The 15,046-nt window shown below is 42.5% G+C and overlaps 1 protein-coding gene across 1 annotated transcript in view; it reads left to right on the forward strand.

Moving 5' to 3' along the window:
• The window catches only part of LOC140913608 (cytosolic phospholipase A2 zeta), a 40,919-nt gene that overhangs the window by 19,193 nt on the left and 6,680 nt on the right, over window positions 1-15,046 (forward strand). Inside the window, exons 6-14 of the mRNA XM_073350335.1 lie at window positions 541-583; window positions 1,452-1,518; window positions 2,892-3,061; window positions 5,450-5,563; window positions 9,538-9,575; window positions 10,968-11,103; window positions 11,642-11,778; window positions 13,113-13,335; window positions 14,172-14,286. Coding sequence (XP_073206436.1) covers window positions 541-583; window positions 1,452-1,518; window positions 2,892-3,061; window positions 5,450-5,563; window positions 9,538-9,575; window positions 10,968-11,103; window positions 11,642-11,778; window positions 13,113-13,335; window positions 14,172-14,286 — 1,043 coding nt within the window. The remainder of the gene's footprint in view (window positions 1-540; window positions 584-1,451; window positions 1,519-2,891; window positions 3,062-5,449; window positions 5,564-9,537; window positions 9,576-10,967; window positions 11,104-11,641; window positions 11,779-13,112; window positions 13,336-14,171; window positions 14,287-15,046) is intronic.

Raw genomic sequence — 15,046 nt, forward strand, 5'->3', positions numbered from 1 at the left:
CCCCCAGGTGCTGCTAACTGTACATCTAGTTTTGAATTAACCCTTTACAATCCACTGTAGTACATCTCAGTGTACTCACTATGTGAGGGGATGCGATTATACGTGCCAACAAGGCTGCTGCTTCCTCAGTTTGAAGGGGTTCTTGAAGCACTGCTCCGAGGAAGTCACAGTCTTGGTATCCTAGATGTGTCTAGGGCAGGTTAATTCAGCTGGATATTTCACAGTATATATTCCAGTGTTTCATTGCAATATGTCTGGGATGGCTGGTATCCTGTTCAAATCCTTGCTCCTTGGGTTCTGGCTATCCTGTGACAAGGTGGGAGAATCCAAAGCAGCTGTGTAAAACCAAGATACTATTTTTTCTCCGACAGTGGAAAACTTTTGTCTGACATAAAGGAAGCATTTGCTTCAGTGTCAGATTATAGATTATAAAAAGCCTATCATAGTTTAGACCCCAATGCAGAGAGTTGGGAGAGGGAGGTAAGGGGGATTGTAGCTAAGGAACCAAAACTCATTCATATTATCCCTTCATTTCCACAGCACAGCTCCCCACGCTGAGTCCATCACCAATGGAGTTCTAGTGGTGAGCAGAAGATGTGTTTTTACTTACATGCTGGGGGACTGTTATTTAGTGTGGGTTGTGCTGTTGGTGGTGCACTGCTTTCCGAAATCCCCTTTCATTCTCTCAAATCAGAGAGACGCTCTCTTTGGCTGTGATTGTAGTGATGTCTCCCACTTCCCCACAGGGTGTCAGCTGGGCATGTACCTGGGACTTTAAGTACCACAGAAGAGACCTCAACCACATGAGCTAAAGAATAACCCCATTAGCTGGTTGCAGTAGTAGGCTGTGATACTCTAGTGGACTTACCACTAAAGGGTGACCTGATCCACTTTTTCCATATGTTACACTGTCACCTGGAAGCATTTCTTGAAATTGCTTTGTCTGGCAGCGGGGTGATCGTTTTCATTGCAGCGCATCTGCTGTGGGGCAGATTTTGAAAAGCTGTGTTTCTGGAGAACGTATGTGTGGTGGGGAGAGTATTTTGGACCTCTCCCGGTGCTGAGGTACACATAACTTTCCACAGAAGATGGTAGTGGTACACCTGCCTCTTCACATCCCTGCACTCCCATTCCTGTGCCCCTTAGTAACAAACGAGCTTAGGAGCCAATCTCTCCAGGCCAGTTTTATTTGGCACTAGTTTAGGTTGGAAGCAACCAGGAATAAAAGTTGGAGGAAGGTGCTCAAGCCATAGAGTCACCCTGAGCACTGCGAGGAGAGTCTTGCTTAGGGGAAATGCTCTTCTGGATGCAGGAACATATCTGTCCTGAGTTTTTGTCCTTGGATTATTCTAGTAACTTCTCATCATAGAGACTAGCATTAGCGTCCGTGAGGAAATGAACACAATTTCCTAGTCAGAGTTAAGTTCTCATGGCCCATTCTTTTTACATAGGCTCATCCCTGCCTGTGTGTTCAAGGCTCCATCAATAAAAGTGAGAAGACCAAATGGATAATACAGGGTAGGTCTTGTAAGAGATATGGCAATTTCCTGCAATAGCCTTGAAAAACCTTACTGAATTAAGTTAAGAATCTTTGGAGTCCATTGTGTTAAATGCAAATGTTATGTATTATTGTGGGCCTTTGTCTGCTGATCACCTTTTCCATGAGGCCAGGATCAAAGGTCCAAGCTGTGTAAAGGAAAAACTGAGCTGTTCATGGCTGTTATGAACTTGTGGTCACAGAAAAACCCCTTTGTGGGGTTTGAAGGACTGACTAGTAACAGAGCTCTTGCTCGAGGTTGAGGGGTGATCTCAGGCAAGTCTATTAGCATGCATGTAGTTTCCTTTATGGTTTTTAATGTGTTTTCTCTGTAATGCTTTCACCTTAAGAATAAATGTGCTTGCTTACAAAGGCCCATGTGATAACCTATAACTGCTGGCAATTACAGCTATTCATACCCTTCAAAGAGAAAGCAAAGTGCAGATGCTAGCCTGTTCATGGAGTCTGGCTTCCTGGGGATATCACAATGTAGGCAGGGAATTACTGTGCAGCCTAGAAACACTCTGATCCGGAGGGAGAGAAATGTGGTCTCTGCCCAAGAGAGGACAGTTGAGGAGCTGGGAGCCTAGCATGGGTGCACTTGAGGGACTGTGAGGGGGGAATACAGGTGCAGTTGCCCTGAACTGTGATGGCTATGTCCTTTCTTTGACATATCCATCAAATTCAGGGGTTGAATGGCAGAGGATATGGTGAGGAACTGCACTTCCCTTTGTTATGGTGTAGTATAAAAAACATTGATATGGGCTTTACAGGACCTTCAGGAGGTCTGTCTGGTTCATTTCTAGCAGTCCTTTTGTTCACCTGGCTGGCAAAGGGCAGATACTGACATCCCTACAAAAGGGGATTGTGAGGAGGACAGCTGGGGCAAACAAGGATAATTCTGTAGGTATTCTGTAAAATAACACTCCCCCCTCCCTGCCAAAATCCATCCAAGCAAAATTCCCACCTTTCACTTAATGCAGTCCCTCAATGCTGTCTGCAGTGCTGGGGGCACAGCTCACACACCTGCACTGTCACCATATCCGTATTGGGTCGGGTGAGCAGGACCCACTATTGGAAACCAGGAAACCCATCTTAATGTTACATGGTTTCTTATATAGGTTTGACAGCTGGAGGTGATCAGTGGTGAAGCATTGCAGGCAGGGTTTTGGGGAATCAATGTGGAACTTGTTCTGGAGGATGTGAGAAGTTCTGGCATCTGGGAGGGGATTCTTGTTGAGGCATTAGTCACTTGAGGAGAGTTGATTGCAATCTAGAGTAGTATATTAGGGATTTCCTCTTCTGTCTTTATGCTCTTAATTGTGTGGGCTGACTCTCTCATTTCCTTATTCAGAGAACTGTCAGGTCAAGTTGTCCGTGCCAGGGGCCTTTGAGAATCGGTCATCCACTTTCTGTAGTGCTGACTCAGAAGAGAGAAGGAAGATCCCGTTTCTCTTCCATGTAGACAGAGAAATCAGCCCAGAGCTTCACTTGGAGCTGCTGCAAACAACAACTGTCCTAGAGGTGAGAAACAGCATTTGCCGGAGGCTTAATCCATTAGCCAGGCAAATCCATTGTGAAGCCAGGTCCTCGACTCCTGAAAATGACACTTAGGTCCTGACTTATATTCCATTCATAATAATTCCATGTACTACCCCGGTTGGACAAGTAGTGTTAGAGGCAAAGTTGACATAGGTCTTAAACCTGTTGATGAAAATAAGTCCATTATGTTAAAATAGGAACTATTTATATTAACTATTAGATGTGAGAATACACAACGAATAATTATAGGGTGGGGCTGGTAGGGCCGACTATTGTTATAATGGCCCAGCACTTCCCATTTATAAGATGCTGTTTATTTGCTTATAACTTTACCAAACTTTAACCATTTGGGCTGAAATTTTACTGCCAGATATCTGCCTCAAGCTGAATTATTTTGGAAAATTTCAGCCAAAATGATTGGGCTGTTTCTGAGAATGTGTCTAGGGAAAAATACGTTGTTTTGCCCATGTTAAAAAAGACAACAACCAGGGTGACCTTTTCTTTGAGAAGCTCTAGCACCCCCGTGCCTTGGAGCAGGGACTTGAAATTTGGCAGGAGCATGGTATTTGTGTCAGGCATATTTCTTTCACCATCCCTATGAAAATCTGCCCAAATTTGGCCAATTTAGTAGCCCTTAAAAATTGCAGTTTGTATGTGGTCAGTAGAGAAATGCTAAACTTTGTAGCTGAATTACCTGAGGATTCCATCCACATTGGGCATGCCCCACCTTGGAGCTAAGATGAACTTCTCTGCAATTGTGGACTGTGCTGGGGCCAGGCACTGGAAGTGGGAGCAAAGGAGCCAGTCTCTCCTGTGCTCTCAATGGCCCTCCTGCTGATGCCTAGCGAGTGTGGAGGAGGAAGCTACCTTACTCAAATGTAGAGGGGACAAGAGCTAAACTTTGGGGTGAGGGGTAGGCAGGATAGTGGACTGGAACAAGGAGCCTAGGGGATGAACTGGGACTGGAGGCTGGCAGGGAGGGAAACTGTGAGTGGGATGGAGTGGGACTGGCTGGGCAAGTAGACTGGGAGCTAGGGAGGGAAATGGATGGGACTGAGAGCCAGTGGTTGGGCTGGGGAAACTGAGATTGGATGAGGAGTTGGGGGGAGATTTGGACTAGAACAGATCTGAAAAGGAGCCAGAATAGGGGAGAACTGGGACTGTCTGGGCAAAGAGATTGGTGCATGGAGCCAGGGTGGGTGGGTGCTGAGATTGGACAAGGAGCCTGGGGAGGAAGACTGAGACTGGAGGCTTGGGAGTGTCAAGCACCAGATTGGAAGAGGAGGGGGAAACTAGGACTGCTTGGGCCAGGAGACTGGAGACAAGGGGTAGGATGGTGGGGAACTGGGAATGGATGGGCAAGAGGACTCGGACTCGGAGTGAGGGAGGTGACTGGGATGGAATGTCTGGAAGGGTTGAGACTAGGTCTTCCTGGGCAAGGAGACTGGTACTGGAGTGAGAAACCTGGGGTATGGAGACTGGGACTAGCTAGGTGAGAAGAATAGACTCGGGTGAGGAGCCAGGGGTGGGGAAGAAACAGGACTGGTTCAGGGACAGGTTGGAGGAGACAGGGCGGAAGGGGTCAGCCTTGGTGGGAAATGGTTAGAAGTGTCTGTGCCCACTAGAGCAAACTCCCTTCCAGAGCCTGGAATGCAACCCAAGATTCCTGAGTTTCACCATTCCTCTGCTGTCAGCAAATATCTGTGAAACCCACCGGCAAAGTGTCCCCTTCTGGGCTGTAGAAATGGTGACAACCTACTACTGCTATCAATTACTCCATTACCTCAAGTGGCAGAGGTCTGTGCAATGGATCTAAAGGTTCCAACCTGCTGATGAGCTACATAGGTTTATTAAAGGTTAAAAAGGGCATAGTCAATTTCCTATTAACGTCAAAGGAAAGAGGACATTGATTTCAGTGGAAATAGGATTGGGCCTTCATATACTACTATGTGTCCGGGTTCAAAGGACAAGTTTATGTAGTTGCTGGTCTTTGGGAATGTTTCTGTATAATGGTCCACTGGTGTGAATTGGGTAGGTCAGAATTGTTTATGTAACTTTAGCTTGTAATTTTTAATGTTTCAAAGTTAGTGAGATTTTTAAGGAGATCTTATCGTTACATCTTTTCCTGAATTGCATGGCTCAACCTGAACTGAGACATAATAAAGTTTTTGTTATTGGGTAATAAAACCACCAGCCATTTTTACTCATTTGAACAGTGAACATATGGTTTTGTATTAGTCAGTAGCACACAGCTGAGTGATATGTTTTTATAACAAGTGTACAGCACCTTGAGTGATGGAAGGATGCTTCTATAAATGTATACAAATAGTTACATTTCTCTGTATGTAAACCAAGCATTTTAATTCCTAGGAGGGATGGAGTGAGGATCTGAAAATGCACACTGCACGCTTAGGGACGGGAGCAATCCCCCTTGCAACACTTCCTCTTGGACAGGAAGTTGAAATTAGCGTTCCACTAGGAAAGGTAATAGTCTCTCTTTCTATGCACAGGTTTTTTAGGGGCATGGAAATGGTGGACTAAGTTAAGCTTTGTGCATTTAAGTTCTATGTTGTCTTTCTGTTCTGTTAGTGTTGGTTTTTTAAAGCCAGAAGAATTTGGGGGTATAAACTGTTTTTTACAATGTGTTTATACACCACCCTAGTATAGTGATGCCTGGATCTGACTGGAGCTGCTATGTGCTACAGTAAGAGGGAAGAGAAAGGGATGCATGAGTCAGAGATAGGGAATGGAGGAAGGGGAATGTTGAGGGAGGAGAGGTTTTTGGTTGAGAATAAAGGGACATAAGAAGAAAGTTGGTTGTTAGAGCAAATAAGAAATTTAAAGGGGATAATCAGAGGGGGACAATATTATAATGGAAGTGAAGGGTAGGAGTGAATGAGGGGACTGATAGGGATAAGCCTACCACTATCTCTCCCTTTGTGCCTTTCATTTTCCCTTTACTAATTACTCCTGTCCTCTCACACTTACTTGACCTTCGGTTTGGAATGCGGTTTGGCTCAGAAGTCCTATCCACTTTGGCCTGCCTGACAGGTTGCTAGAGAGCAGACGTGCTCTGGTAAATGTTCTGGATTCAACTGTGGAAGCCCATGGTATCTAACCCCTTATATACTGTCTGTCTCTCCTAATGAGCAGTCACTCGCATGTTATTGCTTCCTCACAGTAAAGTTGGAGCGGTCATCTCTGAAATGTGGGAAATAGGAGGAAGGAGTGAAATCTCATCTACAATTCATGGGTTAATTTAAAGCATCAAATAAAACAGAGCAAAACTATGTATAAATTCATTGAACCCTGTTTTTTTCCTATTCAGTTCACCATTTTCTCTGTCTGGTCTTGCTGGTCAAGGACCTCTTTATGGAGATGGGAAGAAATGAGATGTTCATGTTGACTTGAGATGAGCAATCACAAGAAGTATTTTGCATGCCCATGGACTCTGGAAGAGAGATCTGGTGTTGCACTTGCCTAGCCCTGTTCCTCTCTTAAGAGGAGGAGACAGAGGCTAGTGTTGGTTGAGCACAGATCTGGTAGCTCAGCAACTAAACCTCCCTCTGTCGATCTGGCTGTGGCTTGTCTCGTGTTTACATTCTCTTACTCACTCCCTCCTCCGGGCCCTTGGCTCTCTGCAAGAGCAATGTGCTGCATCTGCGTAGGCAATCAAGTCAAGCATATTAGTCTAAATGTCTTAACCATTCAATAGCTGAGGGAAGGGCATTGTACAAGTCCATGCAGGAACCAGGCAGCCCTTGCTGATGGGTGTACCCTGCAGCTTTGTTGCCTATATCTTCTCACTGGCTGCAGTGGCAAAGTGGGGAGTCACAAAGGCCCCATTTAGAGTCATTAGCAGCATATTTTAACACTCCACATCTGAAGAGATTGAGCTTTACCCAAAGATGGTGTGCAAGGTCAAACACATGGGTTTATTGGATCTGTCACAAGATATATACTGACTATATTTTTGTGCTTATAATCTCTATGGTTACATTGATGGTTTTTCTCATCACACAGTGTTGTCATCTTCAGTGAACTGTTAGGAGGAGCCTCCAGCATCTTCTGTCACATGAGCTGTGATGTCCGAAAACCTCTGTTATATAAACTTTCATGTTCAAAACCTTTTGCCATGTTGACTCACATGCTGAAGATGGGATTATGTGAATGAACTAAATTAGCTCTTTTTGTTAAAATTTGTCAAAATCCATGTATTTATTGCCTTAACCAGCATTCCAGTTACCAACTCCGCTCCTGCCCTGCCCCCATTCTAACCCCTTCCCCAAAGTCCCCGCCCCAACTCCACCTCCCCCTTCCCCATTGGACTCCTTTCTCAAATCCCCGCCCTGGCCCCGCCTCTTCCCGGCCTCCTCCCCTGAGTGTGCCTTGTTCCTGCTTCTCCTCCCTCCCTCCCTCCTGGAGCTTGTTACGCCACGAAACAGCTGTTTCACGGCAGCAAGTGCTGCGAGGAGAAGCAGGGACGCAGCATGCTCAGGGGAGGAGGTGGAGGTGAGGTGAGTTGGGGCGGATCGGGGAGCTTGGCTGCCAGTGGGTGCAGAGCACCCACCAATTTTTCTCCGTGGGTGCTCCAGCCCCGGAGCATCCACAGAGTTGGTGCCTATGCTGACTATACAAACCCCAAAGGGCCAGCCACATTGCCAGGTCAATATTAGGTTGTATCTTACCCAAAATACTGCACTGCCTGCCAGCCAATCCTTTAGTGTCTAAAACTAAAGTTTTATTTTAAAGAAAAAGGAAAGTACAAGAAGAGACTTGTTAAAAGATAAAGCACTTAGATACACCCAGAGACTTTAAAGTCCAGATATCAAGTTCTTAGCAGTATTGGTGAGTTTTCTGGCTTGAAAATCCCACTGGAACACATCCACAGCTTGGATGGGTCATTCAGTCCTTTGTTCAGAGCTTCAGTTTGTGGAAAAGTTACTCCAGAGGTAAGAAGCAGGATTGAAGACAAAAAGCAGACTATGCAGCTGCCCTTTATATTCCTTTTGCCATGTGGCTTGTACTTTGTGTCTTCACAGCCCATGGGCACGGAAAAGCCTTAAAGCCTCTGTCCATAGGTATGCCCCTAGAAGTCCTGCTGACTCACAGGGTGTATTCCCTGGCTCCTTTCAGTGGATTCATTGTACAACTGATGACCCTTGATGGGCCATCGAACAGCTAAGTAGTGCTGATGCCAATCTGTCTGGGGGTGTCACCCAAAAACAAAGCACAAGTTTGGAAATACAGATATACCCTACATATCTATAACACATAATAACAGGTGATACAAACATAAACAAAATTATCATACTTGGCAAATGGTAACATTTTGGCAGATACCTCACAGGACGTATCTGGTCAGATTCCTTGCAATTTTATAATATTGGTATCAACAATATCATAGTGTCCCACATATTCTATACATTATATACAAGGAACCGCTGTGTTCCTTTATGGTGACTTTATTGCTAGCTTTTCATGTTTTCTTAATCTACAATAAGGACCTAACCACATCAGCCACACTATCGGGCTTATTTCACCTGCAAATCTACCAATGTGATATATGCCATCATGTGCCAGCAATGCCCCTCTGCCATGTACATTGGCCAAACCGGACAGTCTCTATGCAAAAGAATAGATGGAAACAAATCAGACATCAAGAATTGTAACATTCAAAAACCAGTAGGAGAGCACTTCAATCTCCCTGGGCACTCAATAACAGACTTAAAAGTGGAAATTCTTCAGCAAAAAAACTTCAAAACCAGACTTCAATGAGAAACTGCAGAACTGAAATTAATTCGCAAACTGGACACCATCAAATTAGGCCTGAATAAAGACTGGGAGTGGACTGGTCACTACAAAAAATAATTTTCCCTCTGCTGATACTCTTACCTTCTTGTCAACTGTTGGACATGGGCGACGTCCACCTTGATTGCATTGGCCTCGTTAGCACTAGAAAAGTAATTTTCCCTCTCTTGATATTCACTTTCTTGTCAACTGTTGAGAATAGGCCACTTCCACCTTAATTGAATTGGCCTCATTAACACTGACCCCCCCACTTGGTAAGGCAACACCCATCTTTTCATGTGCTGTAATATTTATACTGCGTACTGTATTTTTCACTCCATGCATCTGATGAAGTGGGTTTTAGCCCACGAAAGCTTATGCCCAAATAAGTTTGTTAGTCTCTAAGGTGCCACAAGGACTCCTCATTGTTTTTGCTGATACAGACTAACACAGCTACCACTCTGAAATAAAGGTCACTCTGACTAAAGCATACATTTGTTCTTTGTGTATGGTGAAAACATAACATGGCCTGTCTTCGAGTTGGCTTTACTTCTGGATAGATTTTGTATAATATTTTTATGATAAGCTGTGGGAATTCTTTATGCTTCACAGGTGAGACTGTCTGTAAAACTTTCCTTTTTGGTTCAGGATTGTTCCTTCTTTTCCAGGGGCAAGGTGTGGATCTGACTGTGAAGGTTGAAGAGAGGTGCGTCAGATACCCAGAAATTCCTAAAAGAACATATGATAAGCAAATACTGTTCTCATTTATAAACTATCTTGGTAACTGTTTTACCTGTCTCAGTCACACTTACAGTTCATTTTACCTGACTGTCTCAAGTGAAAAAAGGTTCCTAGTGTTGAGGGGTTTTTTCTTGTGTTGTATCAGTTCACTGTAACTTTACTGTAGAATCAGTTTTCCTTGTATTTGAAACGTATTTTATCTGTGGGCTCAGAAAAAGAACTGAAGTTATAACCAACTTGGGGCTGAGTGCTGAAGAGTTGCTTACGGAAGTCAAATCTGAAAAAGTTGCTTCAAATGATAATATGCGGATTTGTCCACAAACTAACGCATGTATGGGCTCATGGGCAGGAGAGCTGGCACTCAGCTCCAAACAGTACAATGCGTGTGTCGTCGTTGGTAGGTTATATTTTTTCAATGTAGAGCTGATTCCTGTTTTAGGCATGGTCTGAAGATAGTATAAACCACACATCATGTCATTAAGACACATTTAATATACCTGTTGAACGTTTGACTTTCCTCTAACCAGAGTTTACATCTGCCTTTTTCAGAGAGGTTGTTACAATTCTTTTAGACCTATTAATACCTCTATTGAGATCCATGAGCGTTCAGCAAATATGAAAGGAGTCAGCCCTGTTTCAAAGAGCTTATGGTGTAAAAAGGCAAAATGCAAAGCAGGGCTGTGGAAGGGATACAGCTTAAAAGTGAAGTGACTGCATAATCTTGTAAGTGGAAGAACATCAGAACTAACTTTAGTTGTTTTGCTGATGCCTTGCTTCTATCTGTTCCCTGATTTGTAATACATTTATCTAAAGAGTGTATATTCTGCTTTTTTGGCTGTATAAAAGTTTTTATCCTCATGTATCATCTGAGAAATGGTATAGGTGATTGAACAGACTTGTCAGGTACAATTTTTTAAATATTGTATTTTGTTTTTAATGTTTAATTATCTGATGGAAGAGAGCAAGGTTGGAAGTTTCATTTTTGTGAGGCTATCCTCATGATGTGAGGCCTTTCAGATGGTCTTGAAGGAAGGGTGAAGTTTGGTTTGGAATGCTGAAGTGAGAAAACTGTTCCAGAGATGGGACAAACTGTGCTTTTTTTTTATGGCTCTTATCACTTGGACAGCTTGGTTCTTTAAAAACAGATACTAGTAAAACATAAACAAGAATGCAACACAGGTATGAATGAAAACCAAGGAAAAATAAATGCATTTAATTTTTTCTCAGCTGGTCTTAACTGGTGAGGCAGGGTACAAAATCAGAGAGGTGGTCTCAAGTAATAAGGGCTTTCTGAAAGTTCATCTCTCTCTTTTGCCATTCTTGTTCTCCCTCACTCTCCTCTTGCTTGTGGGAGTAGCTCTCAGGATCTTGATGTACGCATCAGTTTTGACCTCTGTAAAGGAGAGAGAGAATTTTTGGACATGAGGAAGAAAATAGTTTCTGATGCCCTAAAGAAGACACTTGGTTTGCCAGAGGAGCCCAAGAAAGATGAGGTATGAAATTCCCATTTTAGAGAACTCTGTCCTTTGTGACTAGTTTTAGGGGGAGATAACTGTGCTGTCAGTGAACCTCAGCTTTATGGAAAATAGATTGTAAGCACACAGATTTTGAAAAAGCAGTTCAGAATGCAAGACACAGTCACTGCTTGGATTTACAGTAGTAGAACAGGGACAAACAACCCAGAAAAAAACAGGAGAAAGCTATCTGAGCTGCTAATAGTCCCTGTTTTCTGTCCAAAATGGCTGCTCAGACTCCCAGATCAAATTACAGAGGCTAAATCAGCAGAAGATTTGGACATAGTGGGCTCAGATTTTTAATGTCAACAGAGCCCTTTCATAGGAATACTTATCTGTCTAACTACCTCCCATATTTTATTTTTGTTTATAATGAGAAAATCCATGAAATGAAACCTAAAACCAAATGACCGTGTGTGTGTGTGTGTGTGCGCGTGTAATTTAATACATATGCATGCAATGTAGTATATTCAATTGCATATGTTTTTCATAGCCTTTCATTCTTCTATTCTGGTAGATCCCTGTAGTGGCAGTAGTGGGATCAGGAGGTGGGATGAGAGCCATGACTGCTTTCTATGGCAATCTATCAGGACTCCAGCAGCTTGGTCTCTTGGATATCCTGATGTATATGTCTGGAGTCTCAGGATCTACCTGGTATGTAACTGGAACTTTTTCCCCATAGTCCTTCGACCTGAGAACTCAAGTCAGGATAGTCTGGGGAATGATACTCTATTGACACAGTTTACTTTTACCAACATGGATGATTCAGTGATAAGCTCATATATTTCCATAGTCTCTGTTGTTCACCTGATACCTTATTTAATTATCCTTCAAATTTCTGAAGTTTGTCTATAGATGCCCATTCAAGTTCTGGGTGCCTCTCCCATAAATTAAAAATCACAGAATAAATATAACCAGAGGACTGCCCATAAATAAACCCACCTTGGTCCACCCCCTCTCAACCACCTTAACTAAGGGAGGAAAAAGGTGAGCTTTGCAGCATGCCCAGTAGGTTAAGAAATCTGGGCTCTGGTAGATCATGTGGGGACAAATTCCAGAATCAAGGGCCCCACACAGGGGATGCCCTATCAGAAGCACCTTGTTGTTCATATTGAGGGAGCTCCAGCTTAAGCACCCCTTATGATCTCCATTGTGACAGTAGATCACAGGGAGAGATGGGATCTGAGTAGCCTCCCTCCTTCCCCCAAATCAGTGACAAAAAGGAGAAGCAGGAAAGTAAGTTATAATATCTTTGCCCCGCCTTTTTTTAAAGTGAGCATTTTTCTTCAATCCATACAATATTTTCATTAACATAATTCTTATCAAAAGGTTTCAAACTACTTGCAGTTTGATTGAGCCAGATCCATCTCTCTGGGGCCCTAATCCCTTTGCCACTGAAAGTCATCTTTCTAAGAAACGAGGTTTTAGTGATATCAGGTTTGTAGCAGAAAAATCAAGGGACAAGCCCATGTAGCATTAAAATATATCGGTTTGTAGAAAGGTATGTAAAGTATGGCTAGGTATTAATTAAAAATAATGTGAATTAAGTTAGAGGGAAGGTGCTGTAAAGGGGGTGTGTTTCTGCCTAAAGTAGTCTGAGATACTGAGGTAAAGAAAAGAGGGCACACAGGAAACCCAAGACATTAGATGACCATGGTAATCGATGCTTTAGGAAAGTTTCTTCATACTAATAATTAATTAGGTTGTTACTGAAAGTCTGCGGGTGTGCACAGAGATATGATATTAAGACTTTAAGAGAATGCAGTTTTGAGGCCCAAGCTGTGACCTATCATAAAATTGTTTAATAGGAAAGATTCCAAGGTGTGCTATAGACTATACATTTAATATGTTCTTAAATAAAAACAGAGATGTTACTTTCAGTTCTGTTCAAATCACAATGTGGGGAGGGCAGTCATCTTTCTCCAGACATTTGGCATATTGTGTAATAATTTGTTGTTGACTGAAAACCTTGGTGGACATTTTACTAGGTGTTTGTCTAAACTCTACAAAGACCCTCACTGGTCCCACAAAGACCTCAAGGATGCAATTAGCGTTGCTCGGAAACTCGTGACCAGCAGCAAAGTGGGGGCGTTTTCTGCTGAACGACTGGTGTATTATTTCCAGCAGCTGATCTTGTTGGAGAAAGAAGGACGGAAGGTCACACTCACGGATTTGTGGGGCCTTATCATAGAATATTTCTTACAACAGAAGGTAATGAGAGTCCTGGATGTGAATGGTTTGTCTTCAGAATAGGAGTTTAACAAACCTGTTTGAAGCCTCCGGCAACTTATCTCTTCAGACTTGTGGGACACTTTTTAAACTTCTCCTAGACATAAACAGAATTTTACAGGAGAAATGAAAACTTTAAATAATATCCAACACTGAGTAAAGCCCCACGTGATTATCCTATGTTAATCATAAACCTATTCCATGCTAATATTATAGTAATTATCCTATGATGATCATAAATACATAGCATTTTGTATTTTCAAAATGCTCTACAACCATTAGCTGACTCATCTTCATAACACCTCTGAGATAGATAAGCATTGCCTCTTTTTGCGGATGGCGTAGCTCTGACACAGATTGGTTATATTACTTGTCTAAGGCCACATGATGAATAAGGGACAGATAGGATTAGAACTCCAGAATCCCTGGCCCACAGTATTTTCCTCAGTAGGTATGTGCGTCTAGTACTTTGTATTTGCTTTTATGTTTTTCATTCTCTCTCTCCTGATGCCTAAAGGAGCCATTTATGAGGACTAAACACTGTGAGATTTAGTTTTTTCTCATATTATTTCAATTTCTGGATTGTGGAAATATTGAAAGATGAGCTCATGTCATGAGTTCGACAAATTACTCCATGAGGTTTTAAAAAAGCCCATGAAAAACTAAAAAGAATTTGCTTGAGAATTTCCTCTGAGTTCACTATTCATGCTGTGTGATTGGTCACATCTGTCACATGGCATTGCGAGGGCAAGAGGAACCTTCTATTTAAAGGCAAAACTGAACACCAAAGTGATATGACTTTTCCTTGCCATATCCAGCAGGATCCATCGAAGCTGTCTGACCAGCAGTCAGCAGTCAGGTGGGGACAGAACCCCTTCCCCATCTATGCAGCTGTCAATGTGAAGCCCAATGTCGGTAGCCATGAATTTACAGGTATAAAATAAAGTGGGTTTTTCCCCCCTCTAAAATCTGTAAATAGCATTTTCCCCCCAGTTTTAATTATTTATGTCCTTGTTCCCAGTCTCAAATCTTGTCGCAGCATAGTAATGATTGTGGGTAGCAACATAAATTCTCCTTCATATCCTTGCTACTGTGAATTTACTGGGTGAAATCCTGTTCCCATTAAACTCTCAATGGGAGATTTGCCATTGACTCCACTGGGGCTAGGGTTTCACCCATTATGTATACCTAACTTTTCATGCCTTTTCAATATTTGTAATGATGTGTTCAATCGCACATCTTCTCTTGAATTGTACTTGGCAATCCTAATTATAATGCTAAGATATTGGTTTGTTTTTGGATGTATCTCTCCGTGGGCATGTGCACATCTTTATTTGATGTTTGTTTGGTTTTTGTCTCCAACACACTTTTGAATGATGATATGATGGATTGACATTTTGTTTGGCTGATTTGAAAATCCCATTACTTAATTATTTCTGTTAGTAGCAGGATAATACTTCTTTAAATTCATTCTTCATCCCTTTTGCCGCCATTAAAAAATATCAACTTGTGATGCTGGTGAAAAGTCTTAATAGTGAATTCCCATGAATCTGTTAAATAAATCTCCTGTCAATCATATTGCTGTCATGCCATAAGTAAGATGTATGTGGTAGAATCTCCCCTCAGGGCATTAAAGCATTGTTATCTGGGAGGGTTAACCTTTACCAGCATAGGCATTATTGGTATGGATTAA

This window comes from Lepidochelys kempii, chromosome 6, assembly GCF_965140285.1.
Source record: "Lepidochelys kempii isolate rLepKem1 chromosome 6, rLepKem1.hap1, whole genome shotgun sequence".
NCBI lineage: Eukaryota > Metazoa > Chordata > Testudines > Cheloniidae > Lepidochelys > Lepidochelys kempii.